At 53.7% G+C, this 23786-nt stretch overlaps 8 protein-coding genes across 8 annotated transcripts; 2 read left to right on the top strand and 6 right to left on the bottom strand.

Moving 5' to 3' along the window:
- Positions 1–1625: 1625 nt before the first annotated feature.
- Positions 1626–3161, bottom strand: BDZ83DRAFT_715470 (uncharacterized protein; the record flags this gene model as incomplete). The annotated part of the gene is made up of 3 exons (XM_060511750.1): positions 1626–1959; positions 2013–2617; positions 2673–3161. 3 exons carry the CDS (start codon positions 3159–3161, stop codon positions 1626–1628), a joined length of 1428 nt encoding a protein of 475 aa, XP_060370868.1.
- Positions 3162–3589: 428 nt separating this feature from the next.
- Positions 3590–4428, top strand: BDZ83DRAFT_600727 (NADH-ubiquinone oxidoreductase 12 kDa subunit). Its single transcript, XM_060507052.1, has 2 exons — positions 3590–3959; positions 4042–4428. Exons 1-2 carry the CDS (start codon positions 3734–3736, stop codon positions 4119–4121), a joined length of 306 nt encoding a protein of 101 aa, XP_060370867.1. The 5' UTR covers positions 3590–3733; the 3' UTR covers positions 4122–4428.
- Positions 4413–5579, top strand: BDZ83DRAFT_336416 (mitochondrial ribosomal protein L37-domain-containing protein). The gene is made up of 2 exons (XM_060502451.1): positions 4413–5069; positions 5152–5579. The coding sequence occupies exons 1-2, from the start codon at positions 4688–4690 to the stop codon at positions 5406–5408; spliced, it is 639 nt and encodes a 212-aa protein (XP_060370866.1). The 5' UTR covers positions 4413–4687; the 3' UTR covers positions 5409–5579.
- Positions 5580–5750: 171 nt separating this feature from the next.
- On the bottom strand, positions 5751–7235 carry BDZ83DRAFT_646703 (TAFII55 protein conserved region-domain-containing protein; the record flags this gene model as incomplete). Its single annotated transcript, XM_060509997.1, has 1 exon — positions 5751–7235. The coding sequence occupies one exon, from the start codon at positions 7233–7235 to the stop codon at positions 5751–5753; it is 1485 nt and encodes a 494-aa protein (XP_060370865.1).
- An 826-nt stretch (positions 7236–8061) lies between these two features.
- On the bottom strand, positions 8062–9109 carry BDZ83DRAFT_747128 (uncharacterized protein; the record flags this gene model as incomplete). Its single annotated transcript, XM_060513385.1, has 3 exons — positions 8062–8528; positions 8579–8975; positions 9032–9109. 3 exons carry the CDS (start codon positions 9107–9109, stop codon positions 8062–8064), a joined length of 942 nt encoding a protein of 313 aa, XP_060370864.1.
- Positions 9110–9604: 495 nt separating this feature from the next.
- Positions 9605–10714, bottom strand: BDZ83DRAFT_747127 (uncharacterized protein; the record flags this gene model as incomplete). The annotated part of the gene is made up of 1 exon (XM_060513384.1): positions 9605–10714. One exon carries the CDS (start codon positions 10712–10714, stop codon positions 9605–9607), a length of 1110 nt encoding a protein of 369 aa, XP_060370863.1.
- Positions 10715–11351: 637 nt separating this feature from the next.
- On the bottom strand, positions 11352–13462 carry BDZ83DRAFT_600720 (eburicol 14-alpha-demethylase). Its single transcript, XM_060507051.1, has 3 exons — positions 13017–13462; positions 12744–12941; positions 11352–12678 (listed from the first exon to the last, which is right to left on the bottom strand). Exons 1-3 carry the CDS (start codon positions 13260–13262, stop codon positions 11542–11544), a joined length of 1581 nt encoding a protein of 526 aa, XP_060370862.1. The 5' UTR covers positions 13263–13462; the 3' UTR covers positions 11352–11541.
- Positions 13463–17424: 3962 nt separating this feature from the next.
- BDZ83DRAFT_565804 (uncharacterized protein) lies at positions 17425–19278 on the bottom strand (the record flags this gene model as incomplete). The annotated part of the gene is made up of 1 exon (XM_060503796.1): positions 17425–19278. One exon carries the CDS (start codon positions 19276–19278, stop codon positions 17425–17427), a length of 1854 nt encoding a protein of 617 aa, XP_060370861.1.
- Positions 19279–23786: the final 4508 nt, after the last annotated feature.

Raw genomic sequence — 23786 nt, 5'->3', positions numbered from 1 at the left:
GTACGACTTTTCCTTGAACGAGGGAATGTCCTTGATATGGATGACGCTATCGTTACGGTCAGGGGGGGAGGAGAGACAGCCATACACTGCTCCGTACTCTGTACTGAATGGACGCATCCACGTCCACGTCCCGCCTCAGAACATCCCACTTTGGCACTTACACTACACACCGTCCGGGCCGCCAAGTGCAGGCGCTGCAGGGGGTCAAGTGGGGTCAAGATTCACGGCGTTTTGCAGCGGGAAGCGCGAGCTGCGCCCACCACGAGTCCCTCGACCACTTAACACCGTGACACCGACACCGGCTCTCCAAGTTTGGGTCGCCTATTGCGTGGTCTACCTCTGGACGGCAACATGGGAAATGCGGAGAGGGTTGCCGTCCGGTGCTGTTAGTGGTCTGTCGACGCCGCGACATGCATCCCGCGACAAGGACGATCCCAAGACACGCCGTGATTCTCGTCTTATAATCGTCCCCTAAGTCATGCCAGATTCCACTGACGTGCTGTCGTAGGTAGCACTGGACTGCCCCCCCTCCTTGACCATCTTTTCGCTCCACCGTTTCCCAACAGAATAGCCTCCGTTTGGCGCCTCGGAGGTTCTTTGAAGGGGGCCTACCTAGCTAGGTCAAACGACTGAGCAGGTTTTACAGCAATTTGCTGGCGAACAGGTGTTCTCCCGTGACGTTTGTTGGCTGAGAAGGGCGGGAGTGACCAAAAGACGGGTGTTCTAGTCGGATGGGAGGTTTTAGGTAAAGACACAACTTTACCCGTCATCACGGGGCTGAGTACGCACCTCGTGCCGCCCAATGACGCAGAGTTGCACATTTTAAGCTGGCCACGAGGCTACCGTCGTATAAGACCGAAATCGGGCAGTTCGGGCCCAATGAGAGACATGGAACCACATTCCCGTTTAACAACCCGACGATCTCAGATAAGGTCGCAGGCGACATCAAACATCACGAGGTAGACAAATGTGCAAAGTTGAAGGAGGGCAAATATGTATTCATCGGGGGAATGTATCAAAACTTTTATTACAATTGGAGCCGTTCCTAAACGCCGAGTCCACCTGGCAATATATGCCTTTTTTGAAATGACATTCACGGGGAGAAGTATACTTACTCCACATCCTGCATCGCATTGCATGGTATCGTTCCAAGTTCAAGAGTAACCGAAAGGGAAGAAAAACGCCTGACTAGCCACATCAACAGCCGAAGCCGTCGAAAGCAACCCCCAGAGCCCACAGAAGCCGTCGTCATCTAGAATCATCGAGTCCCCTCCATCGAGGTCTACCGCGCTGGCAGACATCGGGAAGGATCTTCCCCAGTTTCATGATAATAAGCCGTCTGCCCACTGTGAAGATGTTGCGGTGCAACGAATGCCCTCTTGGTCAACCCACAATAGCGTACAGATCCCGCGCCGTCTTCTTCCGTAGAAAGAGAGACTTGCCACAAGCCCACGGTCCAAATGAAAAGCCCTCAGGTCCATCTTGTCTCCCAAGGAGCTGCTCTCAAAGCCCACAATCCCAAAAGAGGGAAGAAACTTGTGTCGAACCGACAGCCCACAGTAGCCCACAGGAATGCCCGCGAAATGCCCTCTGATTAATCATCAATGTGCGGCATACATCGCCGTTTAGAAGGTGACCTTGGAGCCCTTGAAGTCACCGAAACCGCCACGGTTGGTGGAGGAGAAACCACCACGGCCGCCACGACCACCACGTCCACCGCGGTCACCACCGCCACGGCCTCCGAAGCCGCCACGTCCACGGCCGCCACCACGGCCGCCACCGAATCCACCGCGGCCACCACCCTCACGCTGGGGCTTCTGGCCGGCGTAGTCCAGACGGACAGCGCGAGCGCCGCGGCCCTCACCAACGTAGCCACCGTTCAGCTGAGTGAAGGCAGTCTTGGCATCCTCGATGGAGCCGAAGGAGACGTATCCGAATCCCTTGAGGTTACCCGACTCACTACAAAGGCATTAGCATTAATCAAGTTGGCAGAAATTGTCGAAGATACTCACGGGTCAGTGGGCAGACGGACGCTGGTGACCTCAGCAGCCTCAGCGAAGAAAGCGCGGACGGAGTCCTGGTCAACGTCGAAGGGAAGGTTGCCGACGAAGAGGGTGTCGCTCTCGGGGGAGACCTGGTCGCCGTGCTTCTGGGCGCGGTCGAAAGCGCGGGCGGCGGGGTTACCCTCACCCTGGGGCTTCTGGCCAGAGAAGTCAATGTTCATGGCACGGCCAGAGAGCTCACGGCCCTGGGCGGCTTCGAGGGCGGCGGCAGCAGCCTCGGGGGTGGAGAAGTCGACGTAACCGAAACCACGGCTACGGCCAGTGTTCTTGTCGGTGACGACGCGAGCGCCGGTGAGGTCAGCGAACTCCTCGAAGGCGGCGTACAGGGAGTTGTCATCGACAGCCCAGGCAAGGGAGCCGACGAAGAGGGTAGAGCTCTTGTCAGAGACATCAGTGCGGGCCTTCTTGCCGGGGATGACGGGGTCGTCAAGGGCCTTGCGCTTCTTGGAGGGCTCCTCAGCCTTGGTCTCAGTCTCGGATGCTTCCTTAGAGTCGGAGGTCTCCTCCTCATCGGAGTCAGAGTCGGAAGAGTCGGAGTCGGAAGAGTCGGAGCTCTGTGAATAATTTGTTAGAAATTGTCATGGTCCTCAAGACGGTAGTTCAACTCACGGCCTCAGCCTTCTTCTCAACCTTCTTCTCGGTCTTCTCCTCCTCCTCAGACTCGGAGTCGGAGTCAGACTCGCTGTCAGAAGACTCCGCCTTCTTGGCGGCACCGTTGGTCTTGGGGGCAGCCTCAGCCTCGGACTCGGAGGAGTCGGAGTCAGAGTCCGAAGAGTCAGAAGACTCGGCCTTCTTGGCGGCAGCAGCCTTGGGGGCAGCCTTCTTGGCGGGCTTCTCCTCCTCAGACTCGGAGGAAGAGTCATCGCTGGAAGCCTCAGCCTCGGACTCAGAAGAGTCGGAGGACTCGCTCTCGGAAGACTCAGACTCAGGCTCGACGACCTTCTTGGACTTCTTGGAAGCCTTCTTCTCGACCTCCTTGGCGATGGCCTTGGACTTGGCCTTGGGGCTCTCAGAAGCCTTGGTGACGCCAGCGCCCTTCACCTTGGTGAGAGGGTCAGCGGCCTTGGTGGCCTTGGTGGATGACTTGGTCTTGCCCATTGTGATGGTATTGAAAGGGTAAACGGAAGGGGTATCAAAAACAAGAGAGTGGGATTTGGAAATAGGCAAGAGAAAGACTTTTTTCCAGAGAGGTTGCGCAAGAGAAAAGTTGATAGAAGCTTGGGGGTGGGAGCTTGACTTTTAAGGCCAGGGTCTCGGTGGTTGGGGCGAAGGGTCTTGCGACAGAGATTTTTTTTGCGATTTGCCAACTTTTCAGCGGGGCTTCTCCCTCGACCGACGCGGGCGGTGTGCGAGGGGCTGCAAGGTTGCGGGTCCTGCTGGGTACGTACCGAAGAGCCGTAGCCGAGTCGCTCTGGGGGAAAGCAGGAACGACGGCCATGGTCCGTGAGCAATGGGGGCGCGACTGAGCCTGCGAATTAAGGCCGCCGGAATCTGGCTGACCTCTCTAGCTGCCAGGTTCCTCCAATCCCGACAGCCAGCGGTCCCGAAGTCGACCATCACGAATCCACGAAGCTTGACCTCACTCCGTCCGCGACCTCCGACTTCCCGGCCCAATTCGAACTTCAACCCTTCCTCACGAAGACGACTTTTGAATACACAACTCAGTCACGATGCCGACCCCCGAGTCCGCGATGTTCCTGGCACAAAAGCCCAAGGTGCCCCCAACCTTCGACGGCGTCGACTACGACGACACCAAGGCATTCAAGCAGGCACAGGACGCCATCATCCGTGAACAATGGGTCGGCGCCATGATGCTGCGCCTTGTTGGCGAGGAATTGGGCAAGTGCTATAAGAAGGAGGGCGTGAACCACCTGGAGAACTGCGGTCACCTTAGAGGTTAGTAGGCCTTTTCGAGAGGCAAAGAGGGCATATTTGGCCAGGAGTCCGGGGGAAGAGAAGACACTGATTCAGTATACAGAAAAGTACTTGCAACTGTTGAAGGAGAAGAAGGTCAAGGGTACATTGTTTGAGCAGCAGAACTACATCAGCAAGCAATAGATGGGCTGTATGATGGGATGGAGTAGAAGGGACTATTGTGGAGCAAGGTGCGGCGCTCTCGAGAAAACCTCTTTCAGGATTTAGAAATGAGGAACGTAGAGACGAGGCTGTGACGGTACCATGTCGACTGGCCGGCGCGTGATGGGCGATATCCCTCACGATATGTACAAATGAATCAAACAAGGCTTCTGGGGTTATGCATCTATCCGTTTTTCAACCTTTGGTCGCCCAATGACTCTTGAATCAGTCAGCTTTGAAAATTTTCTCGCTGCCAGCTAACAGAGAATTCTAATTATCATATTTTGTTCATCAATTGACCCTAATGAGAGGTGGTAAGTGAGGTTGAGGGTCTGGTAAAGCGCAGTACCCAGAACCTCTCATGCCAAGTTGCGCAACAGGCGCGTCCCGCCCGCCCCAGAATTTTTCCACCCCCGAGCTCCAAGCTCACGCATCCTCCAACACCACCAAAAGCTCAAGGTGATCCTCGTCGACGAACAACCCACAGAGATATCCAGCACCGGAGACACAAATCGACCGCGCTCGATAAAGCCCCAGATACAGAAGCCATGATTTGCAGAACATGCATGCGCCGCGGCGCCTCGGTCCTACCCCGTCTCCAGGCTCCTCGCGCCTCGTCCATCCTCGTCAGACCCTTCTCCCTCTCCGCGCCCTCAAGAAACGCAGCAGAAGCGCCTGCTGCTCCCGCCGCCACCGACGCCAAGGACGCGCCCCCGAAGCTCTCCTCGGCCACCGCAGATGTCCCCGATGCCGCGGCGCCCATCTCCTCCTGCCCGCCCGGCACCGTCCTCAACGGCCTCAACTACTTCAAGAACAAGACGGACCCCGTCGCTCTACCCGATGAGGCGTACCCCGACTGGCTGTGGACGGTCCTCGAGTCCAAGAGTGAGGCTGTAGAGTCTACGGATGACCTCGCCGCCGAGATGTTTTGTACGTTTCCCTTTCCCTCCCAACTTTCCCTGGCCCAAAAAAAACTTTGATGAGTACAACATCTAACATACAAAACTCGCAGCCAAGTCCAAGAAGCAGCGCAAGGCCGCCGCTAAGAAACAAAAGGCCCTCGAGGCCAAGGTCCTGGCCTCTGGCGACCTCGAGGCCCTCGCGCCAAAGGTTCCGCTGCCGCAGCAGTCCATCAACTTGCCCGGAGAGAAGGGTGGCGACGTCGAGCACAACCTCGAGGCGGCGACCAAGAGAGACGAGCTGCGCAAGGCGATGCGCAAGGACCGCAAGGCCAAGATCAAGGAGTCCAACTACCTCAAGTCCATGTAAGCGGGGGGATTCGTGGTGGCACCTTTATTGGGCTTATTGCATCTTGTATGGTTGCTGCATGTGTGGCAGCAAGGGGTCTGGAGTGTGTATCATAGAGAGCTCTCAAGAAAGGGAGCTCCTGTACAATATTTACGGTCGTCATGGCCGGCTTTTTATATCATCACCAAAATATCAGCTGGACGAATAAGAAGAACGAAGTTGTTAGAGCGCTGCGGGCTCTGCTTTCCAATATTAAAAGCTTGTAGGCATGATAACTATACATGGCCGTAGAAAATTGCTTTGAAGTGGATATTCTTGCCCTTCCGTTTGCAATCCTATTTGAACGCTTAAAGCATTCCTGCCTTAATCGTCGTCCTCCTCTTCTTCGTTGATAGACGTTTGCTTGAGCGCCAATTCCGCCCTCAGCTGCTTCAACCTGTCCTCCACACGTTTCCGCAGAATCTTGTTTTGTTGGAGAGCCTTCTCCTGCTCCTTCTTTGCAATTTCCGCCTTGAGATTGACGATATCTTCTCTGACGGCCTTGATTTCGTCCTGAGGCGGCTTGTCCTCGTCGTCATCATCGTCATCGTCGTCGTCGTCGTCATCTTCGTCCTCTTCACTAGCGACAGACTCATCCCCATCACGTGTGTTGGCTGCTGGTGTGCCGGCGTTCATAGTCATTGGCGTGGCTCCCTCAACTTGTGTTGCTGGCGTGCCAACCTCCGTCGTGGCCTGGTTCAACTCCTCTTCGAAAGCAGCCTCGAGCTCGGCCTCCAAATCATGGTCATCGTCGTCAAATAGTTCGCCGTTGGCATAGCCCTCAGAGGGGAAGTAGCCGCTGTCATCTGCCTCGCCATCGGCGTCCTGTTCGTCGTCGGAGTACTCGTCGCCAGACTGCATCTTTCTGTCGTCGATGAACTCATATTTGGAGGACATAGCGGCGGCATCCGCCTGCAAGAGTTTCTTAACCTCGTTCTCCTTCAATTCGATCTCAGAGCGACTAATAATCTTTGCGAATCTTTGATTCGTTGCGTCGTGCATCGGGGGCGTCAGACCGTGCGGCCACTTGAAGCCTGGCTGAATCATCGCGGGTAATGGTGCCTTCTTTGCCTCTTCGTCACTCTTTACGGGCTGGAAGACGAGAAGCATATGGCAGATGTCGGCAGACTTCATGAGCGTCTTCCGGTCCCAGGACTTCATTCCTTCCGTGATCGTTGGTAGCTCAACCATGACCGCTGCGTACGGTTGGTTTTTGACGACAACGACCGCACGCCGGCTTTCGTCGTCGAAAAACTTCATCATGATATCCGCGCCACCATCTTTTCGAGGAAGGCCGACCTTGCCTTCTTCGACGCACTTCCTGACGTATTCGCAATGCTCTCCTGGCATCATGCGCAAAATGAAGTGCTCCTCGATTGTGGGGTCCTTCTCTTGGTCGCTGGCTTCCGAGTCGTAGCCATCACCAGGGGGATGTACTGGTGGTTTGCCTTTCGACTTGACAACGATGTGACCCGATCTAGGTGTCGATACGTTTGGCGTCTTGAGAAGCTTGATCTTTTTCGAAGATGGTTGGTTTGCGCCGTCGTCATCTTCGTCTTGTTCCCTCTTCTTCGACTCGATGAGCTTGCTCGTGGGCTTCGATTGACGCCCAGCTTTTGTCTTGATAGGTGTTGGTGCTGCCGGCCCAGCCGGCGTTGGCGGTTGTGATGATTTGAGTTTGATCTTCATCCCAGAAGGTGTCGAAGCTGTAGGTGTCGCGCCGTTCTGTTCGCTGAATGATGTCTGTCGCGAATTCACGCTGAGCTTCAGCTTCGGCCGTGGCGGCGGCGGTGCACTGGTGTCTGGCATCTTTGAAGGTCGCTCGTCGAAATTATTACGGGTGTTCGCAGGAGTTCTTTTTGTCGCATCCAGGGGTTATAGTCAGAGTTGAGAGAAGGATTTCGTTTGTGTAGATCGGAAAGGCAGGCGCGCCTCGATCTTCGCGGGGAGGTTAAGTGGAGCGCATACGGGGTCCCTTTTTGATTGAAAACGCGGGAGACAATGTTCAAAGATTCGTTGGATCAAGTGCGCCGGAGTGGTCGAATTGGAGAGACTCTTGGCAGATCCGTATGCAATAGAATTCTTGGGTAGAGATTCGAAGGTGGGTGCCTCAAGGCCGGAGGCGCAAAGTTAGAAGCGGAAGTTGAGATCCATGGGTAATACCTTAGGTACCACGCCACGGTACTTACGCAGTAGAAAGGTACCCGCACCCTGGAAGGTAGCTGACCTTGAGCAAGACCAGCCTTGCAGATCGCGTGTCGTGGGTGGAAGCTTTAGCGTGATAAACGCTGGCGGCGTGGCGCACAGACCCGATTGCACCTTTAGGCAATGGAACCAACCGCATTCACCTTCCATCACCTTACTGGAGACGTTGCGGTCTGAACGAATACTCAGATCCATCTTGGTACGGAGTCACAGAGTACGTAAGGTAGTTGGCTGAAAGCAAGTCTTTTCCAGTTCCTACCTAGGATAACTCTGGACATGAGCTCTGTTGCCACGCTGCCTGTTGAGTTCCATCATCGCTATTTTCTCATCAAACATTGCGTCCTCTTCTGCTAGCCTTCTGCTGGCCGAAAACCATTCTATCAATATGCTTCACCCACATATCAAATGTTCTGCACTTTGAGCCTGCGTCTCACTCCAAATCATTCTGTAGCTTCGGGTCGTCCACAACCTGGCTAATATCTTCCCAGCGGAGCTCATTCCCTATGGCAATGAATCGGGATCCCTTGCGGGTCTTGAGTTTCCGAACTGAGCCAGAAAATCGTTTCAGGAGGTTTTCCTGCACAGAATTGGAAATTCCTTCGTCTTCAATGCCCTGAATAAAATCGTTGATGAATTTCCTCAACTCGTTGCCCCTCCTGTGAGAGGTTCGAAAGTACTCATCCATTTTGCCTTGCTTGTATCTCTGGAAGATCTCGAATTGCGTTGGGATGCGCTTGGGAGCATTGGGCTTTGCCGGTTTGGACTTGGGGGCTCTAGACTTGGATTTCTCGGGGAACGATTCAACGCGTCGCTTCGGTTGCTGTTGAGGCTTGGGTGGTGCTGAGACAGGCTCCTCAATGTCGACAGCTCGAGGCCTCTTTCTAACAACAGCCCGAACTAATACATGTCAGCTTCGTTCTCTGTGTTTTGGGGTTTGGATTTCCTACAGTTATCCGGGTCATCCTGCGTCGCTTGCAAGGACTGCTTAGCGACGAGTTGTGCAACCTTGCGGTCCAAAGCCGCCCTCTCTTCATCGCTTTGGAAGAGCCTATCTGCAAAAGCTCTAAGCTCTTCCTCCTGCTTCCGGATCTTTTCCTCTGCTGCTGCATAGTGATTGTTCAGTTCGGCTCCCAGATCATCCAGTCGCTTGGGCATGGGTTGCAGCTCCTGTAGCCTCGTCTCGCTGTTTTTGTTGGTCTCGTCGCTCTTCTCTTGGCGACGAGAAATGTCATCAAGAGTACGACGCATGGTCATGAGTTCTTGATAGATGACAATGTGGCTCATGCCAAAAGCCATCTGGGTTGCGGGAATGGTATTAGTCGCAGCGGCGCCATTGTCCCGGATCTATCGTGGTGTGTCAGAAGCCAAGTGATCCTACATAGAGCTCTACTATTGCTTACAGATGGTCTGTCAGGGGCAACTGCGTGTTCCAGGTTCGATGCCGTAGCTGGCCGTTTCTTCGACGTTCCCGTCGGCATTGTGATGATTCTAGCTTCCCCTGGTTCACGTTAGAGAGTAGGTAGACACAGAGAGAAGCGACGTGATAGGAGAACACACAGAAGTGGGTTTTCAAGGAAAGGGGAGATCAACGTGGAGCAGGCTGATGATATACAGAATAAGGGTCAAAGAACCGCCTGAGTCCCGTCTGGCGATGATTGAAAAGGGGTTGAAAGAAACTGAGGGCTTCGATTTCTCCTACGGAAGGCGGGGATGGCAGTTCAGGTGCCTGGTCCCAGGGTTTGCATGGCGTCAGAGGAAGTCAGGGCAGGTGCGAGGAGGCTCCTACCGTTCCCAGATGTTCATCATAGGAAGGAGAGCCCAAGCCAGTGACTTGTGCACCTTCTATCTTATTCCTTAGAGCGCCATCTAGCAGGAGCTCAAAACATTCGTTCACTTCCAACGATCATGTGTATTAGCTCAGCGTCGGACGGCAACTTAGGTATCGCGTACTGGAAACATGACAAAACCCCATCTCATGCGTGGACCTGGCCATTTGTCCCCGATCCTCCTCCATTCGTACCTCCAGCCACTGGCTCCTTCCCATTCCTTGAAGACACACCCTGCCTCGAAGTGCGACCACCCTGCATCGAAGACTCAGCATCCTCCAAAGTCATAGACGGCTTGCGGTTCGGAACTTCACTCCCGCCACCGTTCCCCTTGACGGCGGTCCACTTCCCAACGCTCGTCCCTTTCTCCCGCTCCTCAGCAATCCAGCCCAAAAACAGCGCAACATCCTTGGCCACAACGCCAATGACAGCCTTTGCCTGAATCCACGCAGGCAACACCCCCTTCGCGTCCGACGCCGTAGCCATAATCCACTCAATAGCTCCCGTCGGCAGCTTTCGAACCCTCTCGACGCTCACGTATGCGCCTACAACGACAGCCTTCTCTTTAACGAGCTTCCCGTGCTCCGACGCAGCCAGGTCCGAAACGGGTATCGACACCACAACGAACTCGTCCACCGCACCCTTGGCCCTGGCTGAGATGATGAGCACGGGGAATACGCGATTCTTGAGCGGCATCCCGAGCTTGTGCTTGATCTCCGACACCCCGACCTTGAAATCCTCCCACGACAACCCGCCCTCGTCAACGACGATGCCGCTACAATCCCACGCGAGCGCCTCCCGCGCCTCCATCACGTTGGGCGTAAACGCCTTCTCGGCCTCGACGTGGTCGTCCTTGAAACACTTGACAAACTCCTCCCACGCCGCCGTCCCCTTGCCCGGCCGATCCTTGTGGATGCTCCGCCGACACGCCCACGTCTCGCTCGCGACCGAACTGCTGTTGGGCAACTGGTTCCTCGCCGCCTCCTTCTCCAGCTCCGCCGCCGGCACGATGCGCTCGTACAGCTCCACGGGCGCCGTCGACTCGGGAAACGTCTTTGTGCCCTTGGCCTTCCACTCGTTGGGGCGCGCTGTGCCGTCCTTCGGTGCCACGGCGTCGATGAACGGAACGGCTTCCTGGAGCACGGCGATGAGAAACGGCGCCAAGTCTGCTGTCGTGGCGCTCGGCGCCGGGAGCTGCTCCGTCCGGAGGCCCCATAGGCGGACCAGGGGTCCCAGGTTTTCGTCCTCCGTGTTCATTCTGGCAACGTCCGGGGGTTTGGTATACGTCTTGGCTTCTGCGTTTACAAGACTGTAGATCCTGGTTGTAATGCGAGTAATGCGTGCTTCCGTCGCAAAGAGCTCAAGGGTTCCCCTAATCCTGTCGTGGTCGCGAATTCCCGACGGGATTCTTATATGAGACGGGTAGATCGGAAAGCAGTCTGTGGGTAAGTCAATGTTGGTTATGCGACATCAGTGAGCAAAACTCAAAACCCCACGTTTGGTACGCGGCTGTTCGTAAGGCGATTGTGCGAGAGTGGTTTGACAGTGACAATGTCAAAGATTAAAAGCTCAAGCTCAAGCTCCAGCTTTGGGATGAGTGTGAGGGGAGGGGAGGGATGCGAGGGGAAGGGCGGAAGGGGGATAGCTGTAGCTGTCTGAGACGTTCTTGCCAGGTTCGCCGCACTGACCTTGAAACCAAACCAGGCCGATCAGCCGGACCACTTAGCGACGCACTCAGGTGTCGTTATCACCACTCTCAGTAATGTCACGACCCCGCAAGCTATCAATGCTGGTCAACCCTATTCCAAGTGCATATTTATTCTCCGAAATCTTCAATAGTAAGGAAGTTATCTATAATCAGCACTGGTTGGTGGGATGGACGGTTGGATGAATAGTCGTGATGTCATAACGGTCTTTTGTATTAATATTATTCGGTGGTGACCGTCTAGTCTGCCACTTTCTGGCGCCGTAGCGCTGTCATGTCTAAGTCTCTTTTATCCCTCTTTACCATGTGATATATAGTCATAATGGCTTGCAATGTACAGTCCTCAACCCAAAAACCCTCCTTTATAAACCCTCGTCGTCTAGGGGTTGCGCTTCTCCCAGTAGATGTTGGCGGGCTCCAATGGCCGTGAGAAAAGGGAGGCGTAATCGGTGCCGTTGATCTTGTTGCTACCGTCGGCGTTGCGGAACTTGAATTCTCTGACAATTATGGCGGTAATTGTCTGCAGCTGCAGGTTGGCAAAGTGCTCACCGATGCAGCGGTGACGACCGGCGCCGAACGGGAGGTAAGGCGATCCGGCACCCTTGCTAACCAAGCCGTAACCGTAGTCGATCTTCTCGTCGTCGGCATCTTCGGGGCGTCCAAGTCTGGGGGCGATAGGAGAGTCGGCGTCCCAGCGGTGAGGGTTCCACTCCTCGGGCTCGGGGAAGTAAACAGGATCAGAGCCAGAGACACCGGGGGCGGCGAGGAGGGTGTGGCTGGTGGGAATGACAAACTTGGTACCAGGAACGGGCATGGGAGATGTGACGGCGCGCATGATGGAGTGGATGGGGGCGTGTAGGCGAAGAGTCTCCTTGATGATGGCCTGGTTGAGGGGCAGCTTGGCGAGGTCTTCGTAGGTCAGAGGAGGAAGATCGGCGCCGAGAACACGGACCTGCTCCTCGTAGAGCTCCTCCATGATTTGAGGGTACTGGGCGAGACGGAGCATGATCCAAGAGCTGGTGGACGAGGAGGAGTGCTGGCCGGCCATGAGGAGGGCAATCATCATGTTGGCAATCTCATGGTCGGGAACCTTTGTGCCGTTCTTGTAGGTAGAGTTCATCAGATGGGTCATGATATCGAGTCCGTCGGTGCGGCCTTGCTCGCGGCGCTGCTTGATTTCGTCCATGTAGATCTGAGCAACGGTGCGCTGGGCGTGATCACGCTTCTTGTTCCAGGGGAGAGGGGCCCAGTGCAGCACAAAGTTGATGGAGGTGAAGCCCATGTCGAGGTCGTGGTAGAGAGAGGCAAGGGACTCGTCGAACTTGTTGCGGATCTCGGCGCCCTGAAGAGCGTGGGAGGCGGTGAAAATGGTGATCTCGGCCAGCTTGGGAGGCAGGTTGACGACGCCAGACTTGCCCTTGAAGTCAGGGCTGCGCTTGAAGTAGTTGGTAACCTCGTCGGCAATGATGGGGGTGTAGGAGCGGAAGGCCTCGGTGGTGAGGGCAATCTTCATGAACTGGAGGGGCGCGTAGCCTGTCAACATACAACTTTGCGCAAACAGAGTTTGGACCGTCCTCATACCTTCTTCTGCTCCATGAGCTTGGCGTTGGGGCAGTCGTAAACAACATCGCGTCCAAAAACGGGAGTGGTCAAAACAGTGTAGATATCCTCAGCATTCACATCCTTGAGCTTGCCGTTGAGGATGAAGTCATTGCCCTGAGTGCCGAGAGCGACCGTGGTCTTCTTGCCGAGGAGAACGAAGGTGAAGACATCGCCAAACTGTGGGAGCAGAGTACGTTAGTAAGAGACCACATAAGACAGGTGAGAGCTAAGTTTCGGTGGTGGTGCGCATACCTTTTCGCGGTTGGCCTTGAAGAAAGCCGGGGGGTCCATGCCATAGATGACGGTGCTGCCGATGAAGGGGAACCAGTGGAAGACCATGGGGGGTTCATTCTTGTTCTTGAAGAGGATCTGGTTTGCGACGTTGAGGATGACGGAGACGACCACGACAGCGGCGAAGACGATTCCGACTTGCGACGCAGTTCCTAGAGTCTGGAACTGCTGGGACACCGGTCCCGCAACTTCTTGGAGGAGACCCATACTGGGCAGTGGAGGGTATGAAGACGGAGAATGCGTCAATCGAAATGATCTGGCGCAGTTGTCGAATTTGCCTGTGTTTTCGAGAGTAGTGACCGCACGCACAAGTCGAATATCAGTGGCACGAAGAAAGTGGAAGGCATCGAGAAGGGGGGTCCAGCAGTGGTTTTAAATTATCCATTAATGAGATTAGATACCTGCCGCGTTTTGTTGGGTTCCACATTTTCTTTGCGTAACCAAGGAGCACCACTACCTTACGTCTGTGTGCGCCTACCTTACCTCACCTTACCTAGCCAGCCAGCCGGCAGCTAAGCCAATGTACCTAAGTATCCAAGGCAAGGAAGGTTGCGCGGCGGCCATCGTTAGGCGGTCAAGCATTTCGCATGTCAAAAATTGTCGTAGAGCCAAGAAGCTGTGACATCTGGCCACACGACTTGATTTTGAGGCGTCTGTCAGGTTCCTAGCGCATTGTGGCAGAGAAAGCCGGACCGCAACCTCTTCTTACTGTTGTTTTCTGCCCTTTCTTTCCCATGTTTGCTTGAGATGCCAGGGTGCCCCCCAGTGGCCCCCTTTCCAACCGGAAGCACCTGTGCGTCCCCGTTGGTCCATGTTGGACGTTGCGCCAGAAAATCGGGAACAGGGGAGGGACCAATCGGTGGCACCAGCAGCTCATCCAATGACGGGCCGTTCGTATTCGTATCTGGAGACCCTCCCTGCCTATTCGAGCAATGGGTGATGGGAATGATTCGATGTGTGCTCCAATTCCCCAGACTCTGGAAACCACCTTTGAACGCGATCAAGCCATTTCAAAATTGCCTCGCTGATGTCGTCAGTTTTGTCATTGCATGCTGCTGTTGTTAACTTCTTTACCTCTTTACCATCTTCAGGGGTTCTGCTCTGGCTCCTCTTCTTTCTTCTGATTTGTTTCCAACCCACCCTAGCCCAGCCCATCCGCGCCATCCATTCCACTTTGTTTGACGAAAATCTGCGAATCCTTCCGAGGCAGGTACCAGAGAAGCAGAGAAAACTGTCTGGCCACTCACATGTGCTCAATTGACAACCCTGGCAACCCGAATAAGAACTCGAGCGGCTCATGCCGTCCACCTCCCCGATGTCCACTATCAGTGCCTGCGCCTCCTAACGCGTACTGATTTCTTATACACGTTCATATTAATCCTCGACGTTTTCAGCTACACAAGGGCAGTGAATAGCTGAGTCCATTTGAAAGTTTTAGGTCTGCTCTACGAGGTAGCCCATATCATCTCAAACATAAGCATAGACATAGATGAGGGGCTGCTATTTACCCCTCCTTGAGTCCATTCCTCTCATCCAGAACCCACTGGGCTAGAAGTCTAATGTCTTGAGCCACAAGCAGAACAGGAGTAGTCGCAACGTCTGACTGATGTATCGCAAACAGTCTTAGCAAGACATCCTTGCACACCAGGTTTCGACGACTAAGTGGAAAGCGACATCCGTTCGAATTCACTGTAGAGCCTCACTATACTCAATATTGCATCCAGATGGGAATATCATTTTTGTTGCAACATGTCTGCAAGCGGTGCCACCTTGCCGACCGTCCTGTCGAGCATAGATCTTCTTAGACAGCAGTAGCCAGACGAACACACGATCTCTGCGATCGAGCTCTGCTTTACACTTGTTGCCGGGTCGTGGGTAAACAGCAAGTGGCAGTCTACCTACTGCGAAGGACGAGCAGGGTGCCGTTAACAAGGATCACTTTTGACTGATCATGATAGATAAGTAGAAAGAAGCATTGCTGAAGTATCCTTGAACTCTTGTTAGCTCATGACTTGCTGAGTGGTGACGCATGGTGCACGCAAGTCATCGCGCCAAATTGATCGTGTCTATTTATGTTGCTCGCAGCAACTCCGACGCCAACTTTTGAGGATGGTATAAGCTTTGACCGTTGGCATATTCACAAATCAAAGGCGCTAGGCTCTTGTCTTTCAATCTTCAAAGCTGAAGACTCAACGCAGCGACAGACTCTACAGCTTTACCAACCAGGCCTTTGGGTAAAAGGGATACGATGACTAGAGAGACCGAGTCAATTTCTCAAACGCAGGTGACGGAAGCAAAATATTGGACGCATGCGCCGGCGGCAATGATTTAGTAGCGTGCCTTCAGGAGTAAATCACCTTCAAAGAGACCAGTATCGGCCTTGCTGTGGTGTAACACCACAACAAGCTCATCCATAAGCTGAATATAAGCGAAGAATTTTCGTGTTATACCCCTGCGTTACGAAGATACCATACAAGCGGTATATGATCAGACACCGCCGACAGCCTCATCGTTACGCGAGACCCAGGGCAAGACGGGGAAGGGCTAACAATGAGAACACACCCTTCAGGTCAAGGAAATCTCGATCCAAAAACCATGTTATTGGTTGAGAGGTTGCGGGCTCGGGGCACTAGAGTAGATTTCATGTCAGCAACATAAAAAGATAGTGGAGTACAGGGCATTAATAAATAATATAGAAATACATAGGTAAAGGCCTCAATGGCGTCGGTAAGGGCGATAATCAGACGGTAAACTAAGTCCTAGTGCTATAAGAGTCTATGCTCTCTTATGAGAGCGAAAGCTTTTCGCTGGCTGGACGCGTTTGAAGAAAGGAGGCCATTCAGCCGTTGAAGCACTTGAACTGAAGCAAAACATTTTTAACCTGTTCATTGCTGCTGCTGTCGTGAAAAATATTCCTCCAACACTTCGTGACGATCATCATCAGCTATCGCAAGCATATTCTATGGAGAATGCGTCACCAAACTCGAAGGCTGACCGGGACTTCTGAACCGTTTACTACGTCTGTCGCCTGAATGATGTTTTGCTAACCTCACGAAGCCAGCTAACCGCCCACCGATACCTGATGGCGAATCGCTCAGCAATCTGGGATCAGCCAAGTTGCCATCCGACACATTTCTCTGTGCCTGGGACGAAGATTACACGGCACTGTGTCTCCTATTTAAACCGTCATCGCAGGACACGTCTCTTGACCATTTCGAGTTGATAAGGCCCATATGGACAAAGTCTTATGCTTGCAAGATTGGTATGGCCGGACAGGGTTTGTAAAAATGTCAGCTCGCTTGTGTTTGAACACGTTCGGCCGGATGGTCCCTGAGCCACGACCATCGCCCATCGTGGAAAACATTCGTCACCTGATTGCCTTTTTCTGTCGCCTGTTAATACCCAAGTAGCCATTTCGGAGTTTGTGAAAAGCTGTAGCAGCGTTTGCTAGCGACGGACGACGCACCTAGAAGCGACGTACGAAAGTCCACATGGTTCATCACATGCTTGTTATAGAGTTCCTAGTAAAAACAAGACTGGCAAGAATATGACGCATGCCATACCCTGTTCTCGACCCTTCTGTCTCAATACATGAGAAAGACTTTCAACATAGGCAACAACAATCTCTTGTCGCAGACAAGGCAGTAAAATGCTCTTAAAGCCTGTCTGAACAGCATGTTGCAAAGTTGACATATCACGGTGCCAAGTGTTACTATCCTTGTTCATGGAACCAATCTTACTTACAGCCACAAGGTCGGGAGATTACCGCTAGGTCAAGATATTGGTCAATGTGAATGAAAGGTTACGAGTGCTGTATGGCGGATGGTGTTTATCACATAGCTCGTAACAACCTGATCAAGTTTCCTTAGCAGCATGAGTACTCACCAAGACACGATCAAATCACACGAACAAGCTAAGGTTGAGAATGATGTCTTCCTTGAGACATTGATTTCTTGCTTTCTAGCGTCTAGACTATAGAGCCTGCCGCTTTTATTGCTTGATGTTTGTATGGTTGTTTTGGGTGTAGTATAATTAGTTGATGCAGTAACGACCGTCGGCCATGGCCATCCGCCAGCCTTGAATGCATGCAGTTGGTTTGATATAAACAAATCAAACTGCAGAGGTATCTCTTTTCTTTTTTGTGAAACCCAGAAAAGAAGAATCCGCACCAGAAAACAAGAGGGAAAAGAAAAAGTGAAACAAGCAAGGTACTTTTTGCCTTTGTTTGCTTTGGACGCCGTAAACACCGGGAACCATGCAATGATGAAAAAATGATTGAATGCTTTCCTCATGGCTCGAACTATGCAAGCCATACATGCCCTTCCTTTGTTGTTCTTGTAGAAATGCACGCGGCAGTCATCGGGGTAGCCTAGAAGGACATACCGGTCCATCCATAAGGCCCGTCGACGTTGACCCAATTGTGTGCCTCCATGGCTGATTCCCAGCCCATCATAACGGCAAGCAGGCGGCAGCCCATGGCGCTGACCGTGCAGACAATCGCGTCGCTGGCGCTGGCGAGCACAGCAAGGTCCATCATGTACGCGCGACCAATGTAGCCGCGCAGTCGAAGAGTCTCGGCCGAGGGAGCCAGTTGCATGTTCTTTGCCGTTGCAGCGTTGGACGCGCTCATTGAAGAGAGACCGAGGTTCCAGAACATCGCCGCAAAGAAACCGCCCTCCCATCCAAAAGACTCGTCCTCGAAACGGTGCATGACGTGCTTGTCCGTGGCGGGTTTGTGGGTCTCCTGTTTGGAAGCGAGACGGATCTGCTCTTGAGCACGCACCGAGCCCTTGAAGTCCTCAGAGTCGTACACGGTCGGGTCATCGGATGCCAGGACAATCAGCGACTGCTTCTTGGCAAGTTTGTCGTCTGCACCATCTCTACCGGTGTTGTTGTAGTTGGCCTCGATGATCTCCTGGGCACGGTTGGCGATGATCTCCATCGGGATGTAAGTGCCGCGGTATTTGTATTCCAACGGGTGACAATCTCCATGTCGAATATGCACACCAACTACAAGGCCGTCGTTGGGGTTGGCGTCTCCTGTGAGAGACTTGGTCTTGACTTCCTTGACTCTGTTGATGACGTACTGGGTATCATCCTTGTTGAGATCAAAGAGTGCCCGGTAGCCGTCGTGCGCGAGGTCAAACAGTTCGCGAAGGCCTTCCTCGTCCTGTGCACGGAAATCGGCATAGGGTTTGCTCAAAGAACCAGCCCAAAGAGACTTGGCTGTTTCCGAGGTGACCACCAAGTGGCGAGCTCGAGGAGGGCAGGGAATCATCTCATGACGTGGTGGAGGGCGGCAGTTGGGAATGGGAGGCGGTTGGAAGATGTCGGTGTATTTGCCATACGCCCACCGGGAGTCGTCGATGAAGAAGGCTCGGCCCTGTCTCTGTGCAAGCCCGTAAAACGTCCAAAGCTGCATAATAGAGTGTCCGATTCCTGCGTCTTCAGTCTCCAATACGAAAGTCATTGACCTCTCGCAAACAGGCTTCTCAACCAAAGAGTCCTTGTTCTCTCCGACGAGGTCTCCGTCTCGGCCCTGGCCCTTGCTCGGCCATTGGCTAGTGGCAAAATCCGGGAGAAGACCTGATTCCTGAGCCTCCGTAACATCGATGAAGTATGGATCGGCCGGAGCATCGTTGCTCAAGAGGTTCTGGTCGGTGACCTGAGACCGGTGGCGCATATCCCTCACACGGGCAGCCACCTCACGGCACTTGCTGCACATGTCTCCATATTCCTTCACTGATAATGGGAAGTCGTAACTCGGGGGGATCGAGACGGTCCATTTCGATTTGCCACTTTTGTCGGTGATGACGATTGGAGTTGGGAAGTCTGGCAAATCATCTTGCCCAACCATCTCAAAGTCATCGTTTTTGCCAAGGTGAGGCAAGTTGAGCTTCGGCACGCCGAATATGCTCCGGAAAGGGAAGGTTGCAAAGTATAGGAAAAGCGCTCCGAATGCAAACCAGAACGTGAATCGAAATACGCGACTGGGTCGCGGGTGGATGGGTGATTTTCGGGGAGGTGGGATGAGGGCCGGTAAGCTTGGGGATGGTGGCGGCGACGAGAAGAGCAGGTGGTTGAAGCTGAAGCGGGACGAGGTGGCGGACAGCGGAATCTTCTCGTAGTTGGTGTTACCCGTATGTGAGGCAGATCGTCGCAGGTTCATCCGCGGGTCGGAAATCGACAGCTTGGACTTGCTGAGATCCAGAGGAGCTGGCATGTTTGCTCGCATTATAAGCAACGGGGTAGTAAAAAAAGTGTTGGTATGCCAAAGAAGTAGAATTCGTAGAGTCGTCGTTGTTTGGGGTCGTGTCCACTAATAAGTAGCGGTCCCAATGGGTATCTTGTAAGAGAATTTGAGCTTGAAGCTTTCAGAATGGAAAATAGACTTATGAGGGTCTTAGTAAAGGAGTGTCGGATGGCTTCGAGCCTAGTTGGTGATTGACAAGAGAATCTTGTTCCTTCTAGGAGGCGTTCATGATAGTAACGGTTCTAGCAACGGTCGCACAGAATCGGAGGTCGACGTGGGCAGACGGCAATGCGGTGGCCAGCGCGGTGGAAGACGAGTAATGCAGCGTTCCGCGTACAGAACGAGACCGAGGCCGGGGGCGCGATCGGGTCAGGTCTGAAGGAAGAAGAAAGGTATGGTGAAGAAACCGGGGGAGGCGGGGATAGAAGTAAGGTCGTGGGCAGAGAGCGAGGGACAGAGCAAGGTGAGGCAGACTCGGCCAACTTCTTCTTTTGGGGTCAAGACTCAAGGCAAGGTACGAACACTCAGTACGGATGCTCCGTAGCCTCCAGGGTAGCAGCTGCAGGAGCTTAAAGGTATCCAGCGGCTACGCAGAAAGTGGCCGACCCTTGTCCAAAGTCAAGCAGAGAACGCAGTGAAAAAGGACCCAAGGGGACCCAAAGGAGACAACCGAAAAGGATGAAAAGTGCGATCAACTGCGTGAAGTAAATGACTGATGGTGGGTCTTGGCGGCGATCATCAGAGACCAGGGTTCGGTTGGAGTGGGAGCTTGAAGCAGTGGTGGACTCAAAAGGCTGGTGGTGCCCCGTCTGTTCGGCCGGACGTTGCGCATGGAGCGGGAGACACTGGATCGAGCTGCAGCCGTTGCTGTAAGGGAAAGTCGGGAGGGTAGAGAGACGACTACTTAATAGACTGGATTGGACGCCGGCGTGCCGAAACAGTCTTGTATGTCATGTAATGCTGCTGGGTGCGTCGTGGACCGGCTGTCTCGTCCGCGGTCTGTGGTATATTGTTTGCAACAATGTGCCCCGTCTTTGCCTGTGTTCGGCCCTGGTGTTCCCCTCTAGGCTCTGGCTCTGGCTTCCCGGCTTTTGGACAAAGTCTATCCGATGCCAGTTCGAATGACAGCGAGAGGATGGGGGAGTACGGTACTGCGTGGTAATTGGGCAGAAGCGAACGACGAAGATGGGACGATGAGTTGTTCGTCCGGGCCTTTGACTTGATACCCGGTTCAGCAGCGCCGAGAAGGGGGAAGAACCCAGAGGCGAAAGTTGAGAAGGGGGAGGGGGGGGGGTGCGGCGTGCCGAGCAAAAAGATGGGCCGAAGGATGGGCAGATGGGGAAGGGCGGGAGGATTGGGGAGACAAGAGGTGTCAGAGCTCCTCTTAGGAGTCTAGGAGGTGTCGTGTTGTGTACAAGTGAAGCGCAATTGCAGCGTCAATGTCCGTGGGATGAGGTGTCAGCTGTTGCTGTCAATGCCTTGACCTCTTGTTTTCTGTGGTGGTATTGGGGCCGTGGTGGTGCTCGTCTAAAAGAAACTCGGGTGTGGCGACGGGCCTTGCGTTTGCAACAATGGACAAAGACTATGTTTCTCACACTTTCTTTCTGACCAAGTCCGGTTAAGACTTGAGAGGGAATGAAAAGTCTGGGGCATCTGGTGTCAAAAATAATCCAATCCAGCGGTCTTTGGCATTCAGCCTGATCGTCCTGCTTTTGTCTCTGCCCTATTCTGGCTCAATTGCAACGGCGGGGATGAAGTGGACCAACGAAATGCGTCAAACCCGGTGTGCTCGACGTAAGGTATGACGATTGACCATTGTCAACAGCTGAGCACCCCAGAGAACCCAACTGCGAAACGATGAACCGAAGCAGCCGCGTGGCAGTGCGAGGTTCCATGGTGGAGGGAGCAGCAGTTACAGGCTACCTTACAGCAGTGAGAGCAACAGTAGTAGCAGATCGTCCAAGGCTGGGCGGGACGGAGTTTCTGATTCTTGCAGCATCATGATCGACCCCCGAATAGAAAGTCAGTCCAGGGTTTCCCCTCAAGCCCCTCATCTTCAGCTGGCCCTTTCACGTCGTGTCATTGCTCCGATGCTGCTCTCACTATTGCCAGGGAGCCAGAAGAAGCAAGAAGCGAGGGAGATCCCACGGGATCGTCATACCCAAGGCGATCCCGCAGCAGTGACCACACGGTTGAACCCAAGCAGATGCCAAAGAGCCCCAACAACAGTCGACTACGTCCCTACATTGTGACGGGCGGATGGACGGTTGGCGTTGTATTTCGCATGGGGGGTTTCGCGAAAGTCGGAACCTCGCGGCCAAGCATTGCAACACCATGAAAAGTGGACAGTAGCTTTTTCGAGACCAACCTTGACAGACGGAGCCCAACGGCGAGCCCCAAACCAACCTAGCCGTACTCCATAAGAGAAGTGGACAATTCGCCTCCAAGAGGAGACCGAGGTCAGAAGGGGGAGCTGCGTGCACCGCATCTGCAACACTGGTTGACTGGTTTGCAGGGACCGGTCGAGTACGCGCTGAGTAAGTTCCCAAAAAGGAAGCCGATGGTTCAAGGGTTACCCGCCGCGCAAGTATTTTCCTGGTATTGTGCATATGCCATCCACACAAAGTACTCCGTAGGTGTCAATAACTTGGTGCTTGCTGAGAAAGAGTGAAAGTACCTAGGTGTGGTCACTGTTCAGTCGCAGCTTCCCAAATTCCTTCCCCTCCCCACCTCATGTGGTCGCCGGTCACGATTTTAGCACGTTTCAGAATCTCTGGGGGGATGAAGCAGCCAGTCAGAGCCCGCATTCTCGTGTCCCTGAGCCGCAGGGGTCCTCGGATGAGATCCGCCCCTCCCCATTCTAGCAAACCAATGAAAAGGCGTACTTAGTGCCTTCCGCAACGTCTTCTTCTCCTTTCGGCGCTGTTACTCCCATCTCCGGCCTCCCATTGGGCATCTCGGTCGCCGCTCCTCCATCGTACCTCCATCTTATTCCTCCCGGACCTTCTCCCGAAGACGGTCATCACTTCCTTTCTCAAAAATCTGAAAGCGCGTTCTCCAGTGCCACGAGTGTCAACTCATGGTCAAGCGCCGCTCCAGTTCGCTCATTCCCAAAAAGGTCATAAGATGGTCCTTCGGGATATTTGTGATGGGGATTGCGGGACCGCTTTGTGGCTCCTTTTCCCACCGTCTCTTCACCCTCAATCTTTGACTCGTGCGAAGTCTTCTCATCCCGTCCGCTCGGCTCCCCTCTCGCAAGTCCGTATCATCAACGCGCTCCTGCATCTGCATCTGCACGTTACAAGGGTACAGAGCCGCCGCAATAGGTTCGGACTCGTAGGCAACAATATGTCATGATTCGAGGCGCGCACACACATACACACACACACACACAAACATCCGCGTTCCCAAATCCAGAAGGCCGCACGTGGACATCAAAGATGGGGATCTTACACCCCTGTCGCGACCCCTTTCTGGATCCCCCAATCTTGGGTCAATTCCGAGCACGAAAAAACAGAGGGAAAAGGCACTGCACCGACTGGGTTACTGAGCGTTGTCATACGGAGTATACACCAGGCCGTTGGAAAGAGAAAATCTGCTCTACTTCATTTTGTTTTCCTCCCCGCGCGCGCGGGATCCGCCGTCCTGGACTCCTGGTACCTTGCTCGCTGTCACGCAGAGCACTTTTTAAAGTGGCATCTTAGCTCGGCTTTCCCGCCCGCGCCGTTGAAACCTTGGAGTATGGCCCAATTACGAGGAAATCAGCGAAGCAAAAGGTAAAATACACAGCAAGCTGTAAAACAAGACGTCACCATCACCATCACTATCGTGAGACGGATAAATGGTACAATGTCGTATCACCTACTGCGTACCCCTCTTGGAACTGTGTGATCTCTCACGAAGGCAGGAGGTAGCAAGCAACTTCTTCAACTGACCAAACACAGCATCGTTGTGCTCCGTCACAGGATCGTCCAGACACCACCCAAAAGGATCAGCAATTATACCCACAAACCGAGACAGACAGACGGCAGCTGAGAGACACGGCTCCACGAGAGAGTCAGGGAGAGTCAGAGAAAAGAGGTCAACAACTGGTCGAATGATCAGTGATTGACAAGAGACAGAGAGTCATGACCGACAATTTAGGTTTCGTCCTTTTTTCTGCAGATCACCATAGTCGGTACTCGGGACTGGGGGTACAAGTCCCCATTTGCGTCATATCAAAACAAATTTTGATATTGCGATCCATCGTCGTCAATCACGCAGCGCAGCACTGCCGCGCCCATGCCCGTGCCCGGCAGGCAACCAGGGAAACGACGGACATCGCAAACCCACTCCCGACCGTCCCCTGTTCAGACTGAGAAAGAAAGACTCCATCACAAGGCGCACACGTCAATGACAAGTCATTGTCTCTATTCAGAGTTTACACCAACAAACACCAAACGACCCATCACAAGATTGATGATGGAGAAGCCTAAAGC

Source organism: Colletotrichum acutatum (genome assembly GCF_030867785.1).
Source record: "Colletotrichum acutatum strain CBS 112980 chromosome Unknown BDZ83scaffold_5, whole genome shotgun sequence".
NCBI lineage: Eukaryota > Fungi > Ascomycota > Sordariomycetes > Glomerellales > Glomerellaceae > Colletotrichum > Colletotrichum acutatum.
Note: the sequence above shows the minus strand (reverse complement) of the source record. Positions and strands in the feature narration are given on the sequence as shown.

Bases quoted from the DNA above. Each gene is read 5' to 3' on its own strand.
- BDZ83DRAFT_600727 (XM_060507052.1), top strand. From the start codon at position 3,734: ATGCCGACCCCCGAGTCCGCGATGTTCCTGGCACAAAAGCCCAAGGTG. The intron at 3,960-4,041 runs GTTAGTAGGCCT...TTCAGTATACAG, and splicing joins GAACTGCGGTCACCTTAGAG to AAAAGTACTTGCAACTGTTG.
- BDZ83DRAFT_336416 (XM_060502451.1), top strand. From the start codon at position 4,688: ATGATTTGCAGAACATGCATGCGCCGCGGCGCCTCGGTCCTACCCCGT. The intron at 5,070-5,151 runs GTACGTTTCCCT...CAAAACTCGCAG, and splicing joins CCTCGCCGCCGAGATGTTTT to CCAAGTCCAAGAAGCAGCGC.
- BDZ83DRAFT_600720 (XM_060507051.1), bottom strand. From the start codon at position 13,262: ATGGGTCTCCTCCAAGAAGTTGCGGGACCGGTGTCCCAGCAGTTCCAG. The intron at 12,942-13,016 runs GTATGCGCACCA...CTGCTCCCACAG, and splicing joins TCAAGGCCAACCGCGAAAAG to TTTGGCGATGTCTTCACCTT. The intron at 12,679-12,743 runs GTATGAGGACGG...GCGCCCCTCCAG, and splicing joins AGCTCATGGAGCAGAAGAAG to TTCATGAAGATTGCCCTCAC.